The 19,294-nt window shown below is 41.3% G+C and overlaps 1 protein-coding gene across 1 annotated transcript in view; it reads left to right on the forward strand.

Annotated features, from left to right (window-relative positions):
* SPATA17 (spermatogenesis associated 17) overlaps window positions 1-19,294 on the forward strand; it is an 84,022-nt gene that overhangs the window by 41,347 nt on the left and 23,381 nt on the right. Inside the window, exons 7-9 of the mRNA XM_054576591.1 lie at window positions 8,769-8,972; window positions 12,542-12,690; window positions 17,360-17,495. Coding sequence (XP_054432566.1) covers window positions 8,769-8,972; window positions 12,542-12,690; window positions 17,360-17,495 — 489 coding nt within the window. The remainder of the gene's footprint in view (window positions 1-8,768; window positions 8,973-12,541; window positions 12,691-17,359; window positions 17,496-19,294) is intronic.

Consider the following 19,294-nt stretch of genomic DNA (forward strand, 5'->3'; position numbering starts at 1 on the left):
CATCTGTGAAAGGATCCAAGCAAGAGAGAGCGCTAGGTTTCCAGGGGGTTGGAAAAGGTGTGTCATGGAAGGTTTTTAGGGGGATGGGAGTCATAAAAACATGTTTCACTGTTTTTCTTCCATTTTTCTTGGGGTGTGTGGGCGCCATTCATAGGCACGATCAGCCAGCTCGGAACGTGGGGAATTGTGGGGTAGGGGAGTCAGGACAGGGAGTGTTTTAATCCCTGCGGAGGGACTGGGGTTCACAGCGGCTGCTCTACTGAAAATGACGCTTGAATCTCCTAACTAGAAACCCAGGGGACTGCTGGGACGTTGGCACACTGTCCATCACGCCTTGGGTACAGAAACCTGTGGCCTGGGCGGTCCTCTGGTCAGTTCTTCTCAGTCTCCTTCAATAATTCTCATGTATCTTGTTTACTCTGATTCCACATGGGGCTATTTAGAGTTCAGTAATGTCAAGGTTATTTGAAGTTGCTGTTTCTCTGCACACCTTGCCATTGTTTCCTGGGAACATCTCCTCCTGCCTCACACACCAGACAAACCCCTTCTCTTCCTTCATGATGCTGCTTGGACACCAGGCACCCGAACTGCACAGAAAAGTCTATTCCCCTCAGGGGAGGGGGTATGCATCCATATCGGCCCTAATTTCAGTATTGTATAATTCCTTAAACACTATCAAGGCCCTGCGTCCAATGGACAAGCAGGAATCAAAGCCAGATCTGGAGAAAGTGCTGAGGTGGCAGACGGAGGGTGAGGTCAATGAGACTCTACTGGTGGCCCAGGCCTGGGGAAGTTGCCTAAGCAAGAAGACAGGCGACTTCCATTCCGTTCTCGGAGAGGTCACTAAAACAGTGACCTGACATTTACGAGAAAGAGATAAAGGGATTGTCTAGTGGGGAAGATTTCCCAGAGAGTCTCTTATGTGCAATATTTCTCAGAAAATCTTCCAAAATGCAATATGGTTCAAGGGTAGTCCTGAGTGAAAATTGTAAAAAAAAAAAAAAGAAAAGAAAAGATATTCTTTCTTTCCCAAGATTTTCTGAGTCATCATGGCATTGCCATATTTTGGAAGACTCAAACCAGCCCCTACTTCCCTTTCCCCCCTCACATTGTGGGAGTTGTATTGTGATGTCTGCCACAAGAACAGACCCTGCTCCTGCCGAGGTCACCTGTCACCTTCTAATTACCATCCCGGGGCTGCGTTCTCGGTCCCACGCTGCCCCACCTCTCCCTGGCTCCTGACACCGCTGACCTCCCCTGTGAAGCTGTCTTCGCTGCATCCCTCATCCCCTCCCTCGCCGTTTGCTCTCTGAGTGTCCTTCATGGCTTTTCTGCTTCCACTGATTTCTTACACAGGCAGGTCTGGCTGTTATTGCACTTCATGGATACTGTGGGGTTTGGGGGGTTTTTTGGTTATTGTTGTTGTTGTTGTTTACAAATTGAAGGTTTGTGGCAACCAGCAGCAAAAAGGTTATGCCTCGCTGAAGGCTCTGGAGATGGTGAGAATTTTGTAACAAGAAAATATTTTTAATTAAGGCATGTACATTGTGTTTGCATTCAGAATGCTTTTGCACACTTAATAGGCTGCACTATGACATCAACATAGCTTTTATATTAATGGGGAAACCAGAACATTCCTGTGAGTCAAGCAGTTGCAATATTCGCCTCCTTGTGGGGACCTGGAACTGAACCTGAAATATCTCGGAGGTCTGCCTGTTCACACATGCTCCTAAGGATTTTTCCTGTGTCCCTACATTCTCTTCCTGGGTGACCCATCCATTTTTCACACCTTCCGCTGTCTTTCTCTGAAAACAGCCATCGCTAGCCTTGACCTCTCTCCCAAGTGGCAGGCCTGCTCTCCCAACTACACACTGGACCTTTCCACCTCAATGGTTTGTGGGGAGTTCAATTTTAATAATGCCAAAATGGACAGTGATATTCCTACGTAACTGCTCCCCTTCCCCCCTTCTCTGCCTCGTGCTAAACTGCAGCTTCTCTGCAACTGCACATCCTCTTACACCCTTCGGAACACCCCACCGTCGCTGTCTTCTGCTCCCGCTCCTGCAGAGCGCCCTGACCCCCGTTCCACCTCCGTTCCCTGCCGCCCACGCCGTCTCCACCTCCCTTCCAGCCCCCGGTCTAGACATCACTTACTCAGATGATCACGGGCCGGTTGTCTGCTTGGAGCCAGGGACCCAGGCAGACGAGAAGTCAGGGCTCTCCCCTCTTGCTGTGTCTCAGCTTTAAGAGACAAAACTGAGCTCACGCCCCGACGCGCGCCTCCGAGACTCTGACCGAGTCGATCCCGGGCAGGGGCTGGGCAACGGGCTGTTTCCCATTCCCCGCCCAACTCTCCTGTGCAGCCAGAGAGGGGACGAGGCTCAGCATGTGCAGCGGGAGTGGCCGCTACTGTCGCCCTGAGGGAGCTTAGATTCACGTTCGGGGGACAGGCATCTAAAAACAAGCAAGCACATGTACGTAATCAAAGTTCCAAGTGCCATGAGAAAGTGAACAGGGGCTTTGAGAGAAAGAATAGGGCAATGCATACGGGGCCCCAAAACGGCGTTCTGCAGGAGCCGTTGGACGGGAACGCGTCCAGACGCGTATAATTCGGCCAGGCACATAAGCAGATGGGAATTTTTTTTTCTTTTTCCCATATATCCACACCTCTATACATTTCTTTGTCTAGATTTGCCTTCTCTGGGCGTTCTCTATAAATGGAATGATACCGTATATGTTACTGCAGCTCACTTCTTTTATGTAGTGTCTTGTTTTTCAGGTTTTTCTATGTTACAGCATGTATCTACTTCATTTCTCTGTATTGTTCCGTAGTGTGTCCCATTCTATGGATAACCACATTCAGTGAATTTATTCCCCTGTTGGTAAATATTTGGGCAGACTCCAGTTTTCGGCATCTACGAATAATGCCGCTATAAACATTTGCATGCAAATTTTTGCGTGGACATATATTTTCATCTCTCTCACGCAGAGTCCCAGGAATGACACTGCTATTTGCTAAGTACATGTTTAACATTTTTTTTTAACTAGGCTTTATTTTTTTTTGAGCCATTTTGGGTTAACAGCAAATCTGAGTGGGATGGTGCCATCTATTCTCTACCCTCCACACACCATTACCCCCCACAGCCCACAGTTCACGTTAGAATCCACGCTGGCCGGTGTACTGTGCTCCCCGCCCATCTTGCTGGCGAGCTTTTGGAGGGACGGCTGGCTGTAGTTCTTATCTCAGCCCCTCTGTAGATACGGTGCGCATCCCCTCTACTGCTGAAACGTGTTTCCATCTTTGGATTTCTAAAGTGTGAATATGCTATGCCTAGGTGCCATTGTCTTTTTATTGTCTTTTACTTTCTTTTTCATTTTTTTCTTTTTTGTTCCCCGGGCTTCCTGGATTTGTGATTTGGTGTCTGACATTAATTTGGGAGAGTTCTCAGTCATCCTTCCTTGGCATGTTTCCTCCTGTACCTCTCTCCCTTCCTCTCTCCTGTATTCCCATTACATCTATGGTTTACCTTCTTTGTAGTTGCCTCGCCATTCTTGGCCCTTCTGATATGTTTTGATCAGACTTTCTGTTCTTTGCCTTTCCATTTTGGAAGTCTCTGTTGGTGTATCCTCAAGTTCAGAGATTCTTTCCTCAGCCATATCCAGTTTCCATGTAAATCCAGCAAAGACATTCTTCATGTCTGTTCCGCTGTTTTGGATCCCCAGCATTTCCCTTTGATTCCAGCTTAGAACTGCCCGTCTGTTCCTGTGTGCTATCTACTTCGTCCATTAGACCCCTTAGCCTGTTAATCATAGTTGATTTAAATTCCCAGTCTGCTAATTCCCACACCCCCGCCATACCTGAGTCTGATTCTGATGCCTGTCCTGCCTCTTCAAGCTGTGGTTTTCACCTGTGTTTCTACAGAGTCTCTTTCTGTAGGCCTCGTGCAATAGCAGGGCCAGCCTCGGACTTCCTCCTGAGTTCACCTCCTGATTAAATGCAATCCTGCCGCCTTCCAAGGTTTGGCCCCAATTTATCTCTACAAGCTCATCTGGCTTTTTTAGCCTCAGGCTTAAACTGGTCAACCTGATGTTCCCTGAACAGCAGCCCTAGGCTTTCCCATTTATATGTCTTTAATCTTGTCCTTCCCTTTACCTGGAATGCCCTTCTCCTTTTTTTTTTTTATGGTCAACGTTCTACCTATCTTTAGTGCAAATTCAGATACTTCTCCCGGAGTTTTCTAAAGGATACTTTTCCCACAGCCTCTGGTGTCTACCTCTTTGCAACAGTTGTTAGGAGACACTTGCGAGGGGCTGGTTATGCCGTTGTTGGTCACAAAGTCATCCTCTTCATGCCACCCTCACCCACCGCTGAGAAGGGCGTGATGGGCTGACCCCTCTTCGTTCACCTCTGCACCCATCTCAGAGCAAGCAAAGCCTTTCCAAGGTAGTAGATGCTCAATAGTATTGGATTGAATTAGGATATGGAGGATGGTATCTTACCTAAATTCCTCCATTTCAATCGACATCTCATGGGAATACTTTAATAGATGATAGTAATGGTTAAGCTATCAAAAGGAGTTATAAAAAATCACTTATTCACCTAAAGAAGCCAGCTACGTCTGGGGTCTACATACAATGCGGCCCCTCTAGAATTTGACCCTAACCACCTAAAAATCTGATTTCTTAACTGAAATAAAAGAAAAAGCATTTGTGGCCAGTAATCATTTTTGGTTTTGTTTTTGTTTTTATTTTGATTCTTGCTTGACATAGACCTGTTTCGTTCCAAATACCGTCCCGTGAGTCCCTACCGTTCCCCTGAGTCCGTGTTGCTCCCCGCGAGCCGCAGCTGAGGGTTTACATGACTATTGTCTGAAACGCGTGTGCAGGCGTAACTGCTGTGACTGAGAAATGGCTGTGTTTCCTTGCAGTCCTCAGCAAGAGTAATTGAATGTAGAATATCTTACTAAACGCTGGACTGTGACAGTGTGTTAACTCTCTGACTGTCCCCTAACAGCAGGACAATTATTCGCTGAGTGGGGTTTTTATAAATCCCCTGGCACTGCTGCGTCCTGATCATGGTGATGAAGTGCACTGGTCAGCATGGACTCAGCAGCCCCCACCCCGGCAAATACTCCATTCATACTCCTCTGGCCCACTTTACCTTTCCCGGTTGGTTATTAGGGACCTTTACTATCATCTGGGCTTGCTTACTGTCTCGTTTCTTTAAAGCACCGTTTAATGAAAACTTAGGACCCAAACATACGTAGAGCTCGCTGCTTTTTAGAACTGCTTCTCTACTCACAACCTGTGAATCGTGGAGCAACACAATCATTTAATTTTGTTCCATTTGTTATGCAATCAGTGACTCCTGTTTGCTGTGTAATTGCCATTTGCAGAAGTAAAAGTTGCTTTCTCCCAGAATGAGCAGTGACTATAAAATCAGGAGAAACTAGTATTTCTCATATGGTAAAATATGACATTGAAACACTAATAAATGTGCTTTGGGAATTATAGGCGTACACAATCCTGTTTCAGGATTTTTTTATTTCACGGAAACTTGTTTTAAAAGTAAACCTCAATAACAAAGAGAAAGGGAAAAAAAATTAGGCATGGCTTCCCTCAGGCAATTACAAAATAAAGGTCAGTGTAAGAGAGGAAAATGACCATAAAAACATTCTATGTGAAATAAAGCTGTAGATGCTCCAAATACAAAATGTACATCCATTTGTTTTCATATCAGTTGCTTTTTCAAAGTACTTTCCCATATAATACTGAAGGATAAGAGTAAAAGCTGGAAAGAAGAGAGCCAGCTGATAGATTGTTAGAAATACGGAATAGTTCAAAATATTAATGTAACGCTAAGGGTGACTGGGTGACAAATGGCACATGTGCTCGCGGCTCAACCTGACGTAATTAATATTCTAGGTCATGCTTAAGTTCCCATGATGGAGGGTCTGAAGGGGGGAATTCAAGAAAAATATATATCTATTATATAACTCATTGCCTTTTTTTCCCCCTTTTGACGAGTCAGAATCATAGCCTTTAAAAAAAATCAGTGCTTTCACACCTCATTTGCCGTACTCACCGCTGGGCCGCCAGTCAGCAGCCGGGCTTGATGCAGGGAGGTCAGTAAGAAGCTATTAGCAAAGTCCTCTCCCGAGATTTCCTGGGTCTTATTGAGTTGAATGTTAGCATGACAGTACTGCAAATAACTCAGTTGTAGGCTTTTTTTTTTTAAACAGTTAGCACAGATTTCCCCATAGTGTTGGTCACTCTAGAAAATTGTGGCAAAGAATGAAGTCCCACAAGCGAGCTTGGCAGCAGCACTTCTAAGCTGTGAAAAATGTGAAAACTGAAAAATATGTCACAGTCCCTTAGGATTAACGTGGTCTTTTGTGACTCATAGTAATATTTTTAAAAATCAACAACAAGCCGTTTTTCACAACTGGCTTACAAATTATGAAATATAGCAACTGAGATAATAGTAAGTTAAGGTTGTCTTACTTAAAGAATAATAATTAAGCGGATACTGTCTCAATCTAAATAAATAGGGTATTTGCTTGCTGTAGGGATCGTGGGAGGGCTGGGCTGTGTTCATTGATGTTATTAGCAAATGCATTCAATTAATTTCTTAAATATTGACACCTTGGAGATTTTAAATGATACATTTTAAATTCAATTAAAATATATTTTCTGTCTATATTTGATTTAAATTGCAAAGAGAATACACATGAGGAGGTCTCCATATAGGTTGCAAAATATAATTTGAGGAAGCTATCATGCCTGTGGATCTATTTGCATTTCCCATCTAGCCTCGTATACACGTGCATGCAGATGTGGAAGGGGATCAAAGAAGATTTCTAATGGGGGTAAAGTTAATAGCTGGTAGCAGTTACTCAGGTAGAGAGAGATTTTAAAGCATGTATTATAATCTAGTTAAACTATGTATTTTACTGTTTTAATCTGTAAGTTTGTGGAAATACACCAACAGAGTTCTTTCAGTTACATTGTCACTAAACAGAATGGCATTTTCTTATGTCTCCATAATAAACTTACATAGGTTTAATTATATTTTATGTCAGAATAATCTCTCAATGTAATATTTGCTGTTTTTCTTCATTACAATTGATACAGTCTCATCATAGAAAATCACCCTAGAAATCACCTTGGAAATTGCCATCCACTTAAAAGTTACTGTCCACTGAAAGCTATTTTTGAATATATATGTGTATATAAATAAATTAATTAATTAAAAATTTTATTTATTTATTTGTTTATTCATTTATTTTATCAAGATCCTTTAACTGTCTGTTTGTATGTCCACCTTGGCCTATAGCCAGTGTTCCAGAGAGAGAACGTTAACATGACATTACAACATAGGAGAAGCTGACTTGAAGGTGACTCAAATGTGTCTGTGACAAGTTAGTTCTACATCACAATGTGCTCGAAAGTGAATTAAAATTGACATGTTAAGAAAGAAAAAAAGAGTATAATTTATTACTTATTTGAAAGAAGCCAAGAGGGTTTTGAAATAAACTTCAAGCTTTTTACTAAGACTACGTGGCTTTGGAAAACAACAGTGAAATCGAGGCTGCATGAGCCTTTCTGAACGGTACTCTGTTAATCCAGATCAGCATTTAGCATCATTTTTAGTGTCTGCTATGCACTGGGGATGCAAAACCGCCCAACACAGAATCCCAGTACTCCAGCTGCTTGTCTGGGGAAGGCAGACACACACAAAAATAATTGTGGGACAGGACATTGAATCTAGCCTGAGCTGCCAGTATTAGAGAGAGGTTAGAACTTATTTAAGAGTTAGGCTGGAAATAGAAAATTTTCTAGGATAGCTTTTCAAAGACAGCTATCCTAGTTAACCTTAATATTTTGAAACCCTGATTCCATGAGGAAAATATAGCAAGCAGAAATATTTATGGATATGGGGGCAGCATAAGAGAAAAGCACATTTTCAAGAAAAACAGATAGGTTCAGTGGGTACATTGTTTACATTAGAGTGCCTACAAAGCAACCAAACAAGTCATACTGTCCTCTAAAATGTAACTTTTCCTTATGAATATGCACTCGTGTATATGAGAAGAGTTTCAAAGTACAGTTCTATACTCAAATACCGTTGAATTTTCAGAAAATGGACATCTGCTCAACTTGAATTTATTTGTCATTCATACATCTGTTGAACCTCTATTGCATAGCAGGTGCTATGCTAAGTAAGTCTTGACTATTTTGATGCAGTGTGACAAGGTCAATGATAAACAGCAAGGGTAATGTGACACCGCAGAAATACAGCACTGAACCACATGAGTCCCAAATACAGGACGCTATTTTGAATGAACATACGTATACACACACGGACATATATACATCCACTTTGATTGTTATTTTAAAGAACTTCAAGTAACTGCCATTATGTAATGTTAGATAGTGAGTAATCACTCAAAAAATCAAAATGGTTATTGACTACCTGCTTTGCACCTGAAACCGGTTCAAGCATCGTGTTTTTGGGTTTGTATGAGTGAATGCATGACTTAGAGATATGGGTACATATACATACCCATAATTAATGGTTAGAACACAAAAAGAAAGACGTTACAGCCTTCTGGTTTTTTCATAAATACAATTATATAAAATATACCCTGTGTGTCAGATAGAATCTAGAGCTCAGTGGTTTTTAGCATGTTTTTTGTCTTCAACCATGAATGATTCTGAAATGGCTGACCTGGAGTAGAGACGAATCAAGGTTCTGTTTTCTGTAGATTCCAGGTATATACAATTCACCGTTTAGGAAGGACCCAGACCCCTGGGAACTGCGGCTGCAGAAGGCAAAGCCTTTGGCGCATCGGAGACTGGAAGTGCAGCCGCGGCGCCCCGCCAGCCTGAGCAGCTGGCTGGCGTGCACGAGCACCCGGTCCTTCCCTCGCTCCGGAAGCCTGCCGCCCATTGACAGAAAGCGGTGCCAGGTACGCCCTGGCCCTTTATGAGAATCCTCTCCGTGAGGTTCTTTCTGGTTCTTTCAAGTTATTGTTGTTTTGTCTTTGTGGCCAAAAAAGAAAATTGTTTTGTTGTAGGATCTAACGTTAAGTAACATATATAAAGTACGATTAAAGTATAGACCAAGGAAGTAATCGAATGTTTCTTTGGTATTGAACTTTCATGTTTTGAGTAGGAAGTTAACATGCAGACTTTGGGGCTAGGATCTAGCTCTTTTATGTAAAAATATTGTCATAGCAGTACTTATTATAACCCGCCATTGCTAGGAAGATCTTATTACTATGTTATTTCCTTTAGCCTGTCGTCTGATGACCTATCTCTTTCTATACAATTGTAAACATAATTTAGGTTTGAGTAATTTTTATGGTAGAAGTTGGAGAACTAGGGAGGGCCAGAAACAATGCAAGATTCAAGTGGACACAGACACACGGTCTTCCCTGTGGATGGGGACAGAGCAGGATCAGCAAAGGACTTCCTAGCGCTAATGGGTGGAAAGCGATGTACTGGGTGACAGTTGTACTGTCCTGAAAGTCACAGGCAGCAATAGCTCTGTCATCCCTGCCAACATTTAAACTGGCATAGACAAGTGCCCATGGGTAGCGCCAGCCCAGAATGGGATTTACCTTGGCTCGCGCTGCCGAGCTCCCGGAGCTCCTACCTGTCAGTCCTCTGCCGGGCTTGCCTCCGTTTACCTTTCTCTGTATAACAAATGCCTCCGAAACCTGATGGGGTAGCCAACACACATTTCTTACCTCTCGGTTTCCGCGGATCTGCATGGTGGATACAGCGTGGGTGACCGCCTCTGACTCGGGGTCTCTCAGGGAGTTGCAGTCAAGGTGACAGACAGGGCTGTGATGTCACATGAAAGAGGGGGATGGGGGATCCCCATCCAAGGTCATTTGTATGATTGCTTGTCTTCATGTCGCAGTCCCTTCTCCTGTGGGCCTCTCTGCAGGGCAGAGAGAGAGCTGTCGGAACCGAAGCCACAGCCCTTTTATGACCTGATGCCACAAGTGGCATCCCATTGCTTCTCCCACATTCTCTCCGTTAGGAGTGACCAATGCAGTCCATGTGGGGGTGTGAATGCCCAGGAGTGTGGTGCCTTTCACAGCCCGCCATTCCATCCACATTGCAGTGAGACCACCTGCATTCTATGCCATAAAAAATAATCATTGCTGCCTGTAATTATCGGTGATGTTTTGTGTTTACATTCTCCATTATTGGGTCCTTGATTTCTTTTACTTGTGTATTTTGGGTCTCTAAAAACTACCAATAGATAATTAATACTATTAACTGATCATTTATACTATATTATAGAAAGAGCTATAAGAAATAAGTGAAAATCTATGAAGGTGATTTTCCCTGGGCCACTTTCTCTTTTTCTTCATCCTTGCTTCATTTTATAAGGAAATCTATTTATATCAATATTCTTAAATACCTTTACACTAATCTCTTTATCTAAAAATCCACATATGCTAAAAATTCTTCTTATTTCTGAAATACGGTGGCAGGCAGGGCAGACTTGAGCAAGGAGCAGAGACATCATGGGAAATATGTATTTCAGGACATGTTCTCAGAGTGTGGTTCTTTCATTCTTTTCAAAATATGGGTTATACTAATGTTATAATGAATGCATTGAATATATTTATAGACAGGTATAAAATGAATTGTATGAGTAACTGAATTTTTACCGTTTCAGTTGTACGTATTCCTATTAAGGCAAGCAATGGTTGTCTATAACACCATTGAGTGAGCAATTCATTTATTAGTTATTCTACAAAGAAAATAATTCTAGTATCTCCATTGCATTTGCATTAAGTGTTCAATGGTTGCTAAGGTATCAGAGATAACATTGTGTATTTTAATATTTAATAATCCATATTTTATACTGTATTCACTGGGATAGGTACTGGTACTACATGGAATTCATAGAGTAGTTCTTCATGCAACCTCTTAGGAAATAGGAAAATTATCTGATATTAATAAGATGTGGATATATAAATGTTTCTGAGTTTGAAACCAGGACAGAGACCATATATATTTGTTATTATATTACAGTGGTGTATATATGATGTTACAGAATATGTCAAGTAAGATATCTATAGCTTAGTCAGGGACACACATACACACATACACACACACACGTATACATATACATCTTAATAGTGAACTTGGAATCATGTTACTGTATCTTTAAAAGCAAAGTTCCAATAAAAATTCATTAACTCCTTTCAAATATAGCAATCCTCCTGTCCAGCTGTGAAAAGTACTAGATGATACTTATTTGCCATTTGTGTTATTTACGGTCCATGACTTTTATGGTAACTGGTTCCTATTATTGGTTTCTATTAATGTAAAACATAAGTGAACATAAATGAGGCGTGAATCCTTTCCTTTTATTAGCCCACAGTCTTCACTCAGGGTTGGCAGTAACTCCAGCTGTGTCTTGTTAGTGATAACCTATCTAAAGAAGGATAAGGAGTATGATTAGAAATCTTTGTTCATTTTATATCACTTCTCTCCTGCACAATAGTGGTGAAAAAAGAAAACAATATGTAATCGATGGCACAGTGGAACCTCGAGCCACCCCTGATTTGTACTGTGCTTTATATGATACTAATGAATTCACTAACCAGTGGGTTCTAGTACCTAGTGTAAGTACCTACTAATTTAAAGGTAGGCTATGTTGTAAATCCCTTTTCACAGTTGTGGCTTTAGATTTTGCTATTTTTTTGTGTGATTAAATGGTTGCTATATTATCAAAGTTATTAAGCAATAAAATTTAGAATTTTAAATAAAGAACACAACAAAAAACAGCCCTTCTGTGTTTGGGGGGACCAACAATTAAATAGAAGATTTGGCATTCACCTAAAAGGCTTATTTTAATGAAAACACACTTGCTATCCTTCTATTTATAGACATGCTCTTTGAAAACTATACTCAGAATTGTTTCTAATATTTTTACTTTAAAAGGGAGAGAATTCTTTTAAAATGATATTAGAAGAAACATGCTTTTTAAAATTTCAAAGTATAGAGCAACCTAGAACTGCAAGTTTGCCAGTTCAAGCATAAAAACTCTTTCGATGTGAGGAAATTTCTGCTTAATCTAAAACATTTTTAATACAGGGTCCAGCACAAATAGCTCCCCTTTTTCATTACAAAATCTTTTATTACAAAATCATAAGCATGTAATTCTGTAACATAACAATGTCACACTGAAGCATACCGTATGACATTTCAGGTGAAATGTTCAAATTAAAACTATAAATTTTACACCCATATTATTACCCTGCCAACCACACTCCAGCAGGCCTCACTTCTGCGGGACCCTGTATGAACACTTGTACTGCATGAACATTTCTTGAAGATGTGATATTCGTATGTCATATATTTTCAAATTTGGAGAAGAACAAATTGTCCCTTAAAAAATAATTTCATAAACTTGCTCTCCTGTGTAGATATGCAGTAGCCTTGGTCACCAATAACATGGTAAAGAAATCCTCCATAACGGAACAGTGACCCCGCCCTGTCTTGCCAGGGACCGTTCCGTGACATCGCCGAAGTACTGGAACAGCGCTACAAGCCTTTGGAGCCAACATTGCGGGTGGCTGAGCCAGTCAATGGGGTAAAAGAGGCCAGAGAGGAATTCAGAAGACAAGAACAGGCAAGAAACATTCACGACAACATGTGAGTTCTCAGTTTACAACATAGCTGTGTCGTGTTTGGGGCCTGAAGTTAACTAACGTTTTCTATTTCTAATATTGTCAAAAGTCTTTTATTTGTGAGAAAAAGTAAAGTCACCCTTGACCTATTCAGAAGCAATTATTCTCAACACGCCAATGGTTTAGACAGGTCAATATTGATGACAACATTGGTATGACACCAATCAAATTGGATCAGAGTCCCACCAGACTATGGTGTGACCACATCCTAACTTACTACACGTACAAAGGCCATATTTGCAAATAAGGTCACAGTCTTTAACATGTTCTTTAACATAAGCGTAGGAAGTGAGGCAATAAATACTATTTTACACAGAGAATGTATTTTACAGTGGGTTTTTTCAGAAGTCACTTCACAGCTTTGATAGTTTGTTCTTGATTCTAAAAAAGCTCATCCCACTTCCTCATGCCTTCTTGAAGGAAATGATTCCCTCACCATATGTATATCTTTATAAAGCCAGGATATTACATAAGCAATTAGTAAATAAATGCCAAGTAATTTTTATGTGAGGAGCTCTGGCATTTATTGATTCAGCAAATGTTCCATGTCAGGAATAGTTCCAGGCCCTAGGGAGTTGGCACTGAGGAAATGAGACTCTCCGTTCTCATGGATCTTCTGTACTTCTAGACTTTTTTTTTTTTTTTAAGTAGAGTTCGCTCTGGTCTCTGATGATCCAGGTTTTGATAGGGAAAGGAAAAGGTAAAAACAAGTTGATCTTCTGGAAATGAAAAAAGAAATGATGGCAGGAAAAGTTCACAGAACATTGAGACGACCAACTTGGCAGAAACTAATTCTTATATGAGAAGCAGTAGAAAGAAAAACGTGTGCAAGGCTTCAAGGCCAAGGATTAGAGTGTTTATTGGCAGACAATGGAGAATTATTTAAGGCTCTTGAGTAGGAGAATGTTATAAAAAAATGAATTTGTTGATTGCGAGACAGATGCATTTCAGAAGAAGCATGCTGGAGGAACGGGAACCCATTCGGAGACTATTGCAGCGATTTCAGTGAAAGGCAGTGGGACAGAACCGAGACGATGGCAGGACTCACTATCCACTCTTTTTCTCGACTTCCTCCTTCTGTCATTTCTTATTTCTTTCCACAATCTCTTTTGTCTCTTCTGTTGAAAAGACTTCAGCCACCGCCTCTATGCCAATGGTTCCCACTCTCTCAGTCTCTAAGATCATACTCCGACATCCCAGATTTATATTTCCAACGGTCACCTTGGTTTGCATCTCCGTTGTATGTCCCAAATTCAGAATGTCCCACACTGACCTATTCTTCTTCTCTTGCGTGTGAATTGCAGGTCCAGCAATCTGCCCAGAACTCACCCTCTGTGAGCTCTCCTGTCCTCCTTTCTCCAGCGTTGTGCTGGTCCTCAGATCTGGCCTTGCTGCCTTTTAAGTGTCTCCCTGGCTCAGCTCCCATTTCTCTGTCTACCACTGTTCTTACTGAGGCCCTTAGAATCTCTGCCTTTAATTGCTGCAAAAGCCCAGTGGCTTTGACCATCTTCCTCCCATTTAGCCCTTTGCCACAGCAACACCGAGAAAGTGAAGCAGTTATTCGGCCAAATGCTCTTTAATGGCTTTGCGTCAACTCTGGGATAAGCCTGAATTCTGGTTGCAAGACACAAGCCTCCCAGGGGGTGATGCAGGCGTCTTTCTCTCGCTGATCTCATGCCACGTTCTTGGGGATCCGCGCTCCAGAGGCGCGGCGCTGTTGTCCCCCTTAGAGCCCATGGTCCCTCTGCATCCATGAAGGAATTTCCCACCTCCCTGCTTGGCTCAATCTGCCCAAATCCACTTCAGCAAACGAAAGCGTACCGCTTGTTTAAACTCTTTGAAAAACGGGAAAAGCCACACATACTTATTGTGAAAGCTTGAGCCATCATGAGGCAGGAGACCCCCAGTTCTGCTTTGCTGAGGCTCCTATAAATGTTTAGTGGCAAAGCAGTAATAGAAACTCAAAGATTTTCAGCTCCCCCGTTTGATCGTGTGCATGAGAAACATTCAATAGCAATGATTCTTACGTATCTGCCTTCATTTCCCTCAAATTTGCCATCACGCTTAGAAGCCTTGGTAAATAGTAGATGACTCATTTTTAAGCCTTTTAAATATTTTCTAATTAAGGATCATTTCATGGACAGTACTGTAGGAAAAGTTAAGCAAGATCCTCAATAACAGCTTTTTTTAAAGGGCATTTGGAAGAATGTGGGGTACAGAGATGAAATCTGGTTCTGCTTATCACTACAGAATAGTGATGGGGAAATTTAACCAATCTCAAAACTTTTTTTGACTTTTGTGATTTTTTTAAACACTTCAGACCTTTGCAATTTGCATATGTTCTGAACTGTTACTGTATTATGATAAATAGGGATTATCATATATTTGCAGCGAGTGTTTTCTTAGCAATTCAACTTTTATTTGTAACTCTTCCATTTATTTTAATTACCAGCACAGTGTGCAACATTTATTAATCAGCAGAGCCTTTTTAAGTTAAAATACTAGATTAGCTAACCCCATTAACACAGAGTCCTCCAAACAAGCAGTGATGGGCGAGGTAGTTGCTGCTTGCAAATCGTATTATACATGTGGTGCTCCAGGGCACGGTTAAGCGTGATTACCCCCTTTTGATCCACCCTTCCTCTGCCTTTCCTAGCTAATTTCCAGTGGAAATTTACAAAGTGCTGCCTTCATTTTTCCAGCTTCATTTTTCTAATGAAGTTCTGGCGCTTTATAACGCTGGGGATACAGATAATAAGCTTGTGTATAATTAACAAGTTCTAGAATTTGTCTACAAAAGAGCCCTTTATTCATTCGGCTGTGCAATGGAGACTCTGTTCCCTTTTTGTCTACTGTTTCCTGAAAAACACATGTTTTTCTAAACAAATAAATGACCACAGAACCCTGGAATTTCACCATTATAGACACTGAAGAAGTTTAAGATTTATAATATCAACATAATGGCCAATTTGGAGTACTTTTAGTGATATGCCTGAAAATATTACATATGCTTTAATTGTATGCAATCTGGCCTATCATAAAAGGGCACTTTTTGGTCTTTTTAGTTAGATTTTATCATTTTCTGAGCCCTCTTCCTAATGTGACACTCAACATAGGCTAACTAAAGGTTTGCCATTCGACTTTTAGTCCATTTGTGAGGCATGTGGATTTTTCGTTGTTGAGAAAGGCAGTCATTTTGTGCCCTCCTTATATTGGTGTGGCATTTGTATATCCAGGACTGTGCTGTTCCAATTTTGGGTTTAAAGGCTGGGGTCTGAAGAGACTCAAAGGCTGAACAGAGGTCTGCCAGGCTGGGCGAGGAGAGTGGCAGAAACGAGGTGGTCTGGATAAAGCCATGTCTGGTGCAAAAGTGTGTGGCTCGTGGGAACTTCAGTTTGCCGTGCGAGGTACCCAGAGGAGCTTAGCTCATGAGTTTGGCCCCGCAAGCTACGTGGCAGCAATGAGATGGAAGGTGTAGTTGGAGCCAGGGAATGAAGGGCCACGTGCACCAGGAGAAAGGATTTGCGCTTGACCGTGCGGAGACAGTGTGAATGCATCTCAGTGCCTTAATGCCTGGGAAAGAACAGATCGCTTAGAAATGCCCCCTGAGCAGCCATGTCCACCGTGAAGGGATGGGGGTCACTGGGGATGGAGAGCAGTCCAGAGACGCTGCCCTGAGCTGGCTCAGAGGCACACAGACCTGCCAGAGGACAAGGACATTGCAGGGGGTTTTGCTGAGGGACCTACGCCACTGGCCAGGTTACACCCAAAGCAGATCACAATGTCAGATGCTCTGTGAGAGCTTATATGGACCTTACCAGTTTGAGCTCTTACGTTGGTCAGAGTTAATGCTTAAAAGTGCGATGACAGCACGATGAGCACTTCCCCAACAAGCCCCTTCTGCTTCAGCACCCACTTTTAGCGCCCCTGCTACTTCCTGGGCCCTGGGCCTCTCTGTCCTCCATGTTCACCTTTACTAATATGAAGCTGGTCATGCCTTAGCACCGCTCCATGTGGGAGTAGGGTCTCAAAGAGATCAAGTATCTGGCCCGAGGGCACACAGCCCGCGGGCAAAGCCGAGAGGTCAGGGCGGGCCAGGGCGGGCCTGGCTCACGCGAAAGCCCGCTGTGCATAACCGCTCCCCAAAGCGCCCCCATCACTGGACGACAGTAAGATGTGAGGACAACCCGTTCGGATGAGAATCGCCTGTCCTGGCCGTCCTTTTCATCTCAGGATACCATTTTATTATTTTTTAATAGTTTATATTTTTATTGTATTTTTTGCCATTTGGCATACCATTTTAAATTCAGGAACGTTTGTGCTTGCATGATGAATTTGACTGATTTGGTATCATTAATTAATGAATTTATTATTGAACTGTTTCTGCATTTACAAAATACTTGAGACTCAAGGATTCTTTGATGAGTTTTAGGGTCACCACTTGCAGAATAAGAAAGGAGGGTCCACAGAAGTTGGTAACAGCGACAGTCAGTGACAGAGGCTGGCATGTGACGCAGGTCCTCCGACCCAAAGCCGCATGTTATTTCCACTATACTTGACTACTTCTCTAAAGCTTTATTTTTTTCATCAAATATCTCCAGAAATCAAAGAATATCACCTTGATGTCCTTCCAGGTTTTTGCCCTTCTCCTCCTACCATAAGAATAAAAAGTATGTTCCGTCGATGCATTTATCAAGCAAGTATGGCTCTGATGCTTACGGATGTCAACATTTCAGAGATGAAAATCCTAAGAAGTGGGTCTCCAACAAGGTGAGCTAATCAACATTAAAAAATGGTCTCCCTTTTAAAAAGCTAAAATTAGACACCGATTATAGCAAATATAAATGTTCTCATTATAATCAATACCTTCATGGTTACAAAATTGTTTTCAGCCATTTTATGTAAAGATGGTGCTGCTGACCTATGTTGGTAAGAGATTAATCTTTCTCTAATCTTACGTAAAATTGATTAATATATCAAATATTTTAAAATATTTTTGCTTTATTTTTAATGCTATTAATATGAAGAACACTATACAAAGATCACAATGTCAGCAAGTTGAGAGCAAATAATATTTTCTGCTGGAAGTATAAAAATCATAACAAAAAAATAACATATCATTTCTCTTGAGAGTATAGAATTCACTAATAAAATAATGTGACTATTATATAACTTACTCATATTCCTTTGTTCTATTTATGAAATGCCCAAGTTAAATTGTTTTGATTCTAGCTTGGTGTTAAATGGTAAAACGTCTTAAGTGCAGGGATTTACTTCGTATTTATAAATTCCTCATGTGCTGATTTCAGTGTTTAAAGTAGAAATGAAACTTAGTAAGGGGAATATACTAGTCACTCTTAACTTAATTGATTCGGCTAGAGTTAGACAATTAAAAATTCAGTATGTTAAAAACATTCTTTTGGTTGCCAAAACGTTTACCTATGTCCACATTAACCAAAGCAGAAATGATGGTCTAAGCCTTTTATCTTAATTGGAATTAGTTTTCATATTCACTTTAGACAACTGACTTTAATGGGACAATTTATGTTTTCCCCTGTTTGCAAAATTCAAGAAGAGGCTACTAAGACAGTTCATGTTAACAAGACCTCTCCTCACCTGCCTTATTATAAGTGAGTTACACCAATAGAACAGCCTTTTTTTTTTTTTCCATGTGCATTTTTGTCCAAAACAATATTTGGGAAGCTATACAGCGTAACAAGATCTAGTACGCCAAAGAATTAACTGAAAGAACCTAAGCATATCGCATAGAACGTAAAGTTGACCTTTGCCGTCTGCGGCTTTTGGAATGGAGTGGGACGTGGGACAGATCAGGGGCTCAATGTGGCGCATCGCTGTGCGCAGAAACTTGGGTGGGACTGCGACGGTTCGCCCATTGCACCGGCGATTGAATCTGCTGTCACCAGGATCCTGGTCATAATGAACACTCAGCTGAACGACCGTGATTAAGATGGTCATAATTGATGTGCCTGTGCGGCGTGCGGGGATCGTTAGGGCTAAATCGCACGGCAGAGAAGCATGCCTCAGTTAGGGGTGATTTTACTTTCATGCGTTGATTGGGATAAAATATGCCTTTCAATTTCAACAGACCAGCTTCATATAATTTTTAGAATCCTTCTATACGTGTTGATTGATGATTGCGCACTTGCTGAAAAACATCCCCTTGCAGTTGTTTGTTTTGCGGTGTTTCATTTCATTAGTAAATGTAAACAATTAAATAATTAGGTGTAATTGAGGGAAAATATTTTGCTTATGAGGATGGCCTGCAATAATCAAATCTTCAGTTAAAAGGCTCTTTTTCTTTTTTTTTCCTCACAATATATCAAGGACTGAAATCCTTCCGTTTTCTCCCTTTTATTATTCTTGAGGTCAGTAGGCTTCCAGAAAAGCATGAGCTTATATAATTTATATCATATATCTATAGGTGCATTTGTATTTGCATATAATATTTATATCTGCTCTAGTTCATTATGCACATCAGAAAATCGGACAGAGCCAAATGCTATTATATTGTTTATTGAAATAATATCTAACCTCCTATAAAATATTTT

This window comes from Pteronotus mesoamericanus, unplaced genomic scaffold (assembly GCF_021234165.1).
Source record: "Pteronotus mesoamericanus isolate MK-2021 breed Mesoamerican mustached bat unplaced genomic scaffold, CSHL_Meso_final contig_347, whole genome shotgun sequence".
Lineage (NCBI taxonomy): Eukaryota > Metazoa > Chordata > Mammalia > Chiroptera > Mormoopidae > Pteronotus > Pteronotus mesoamericanus.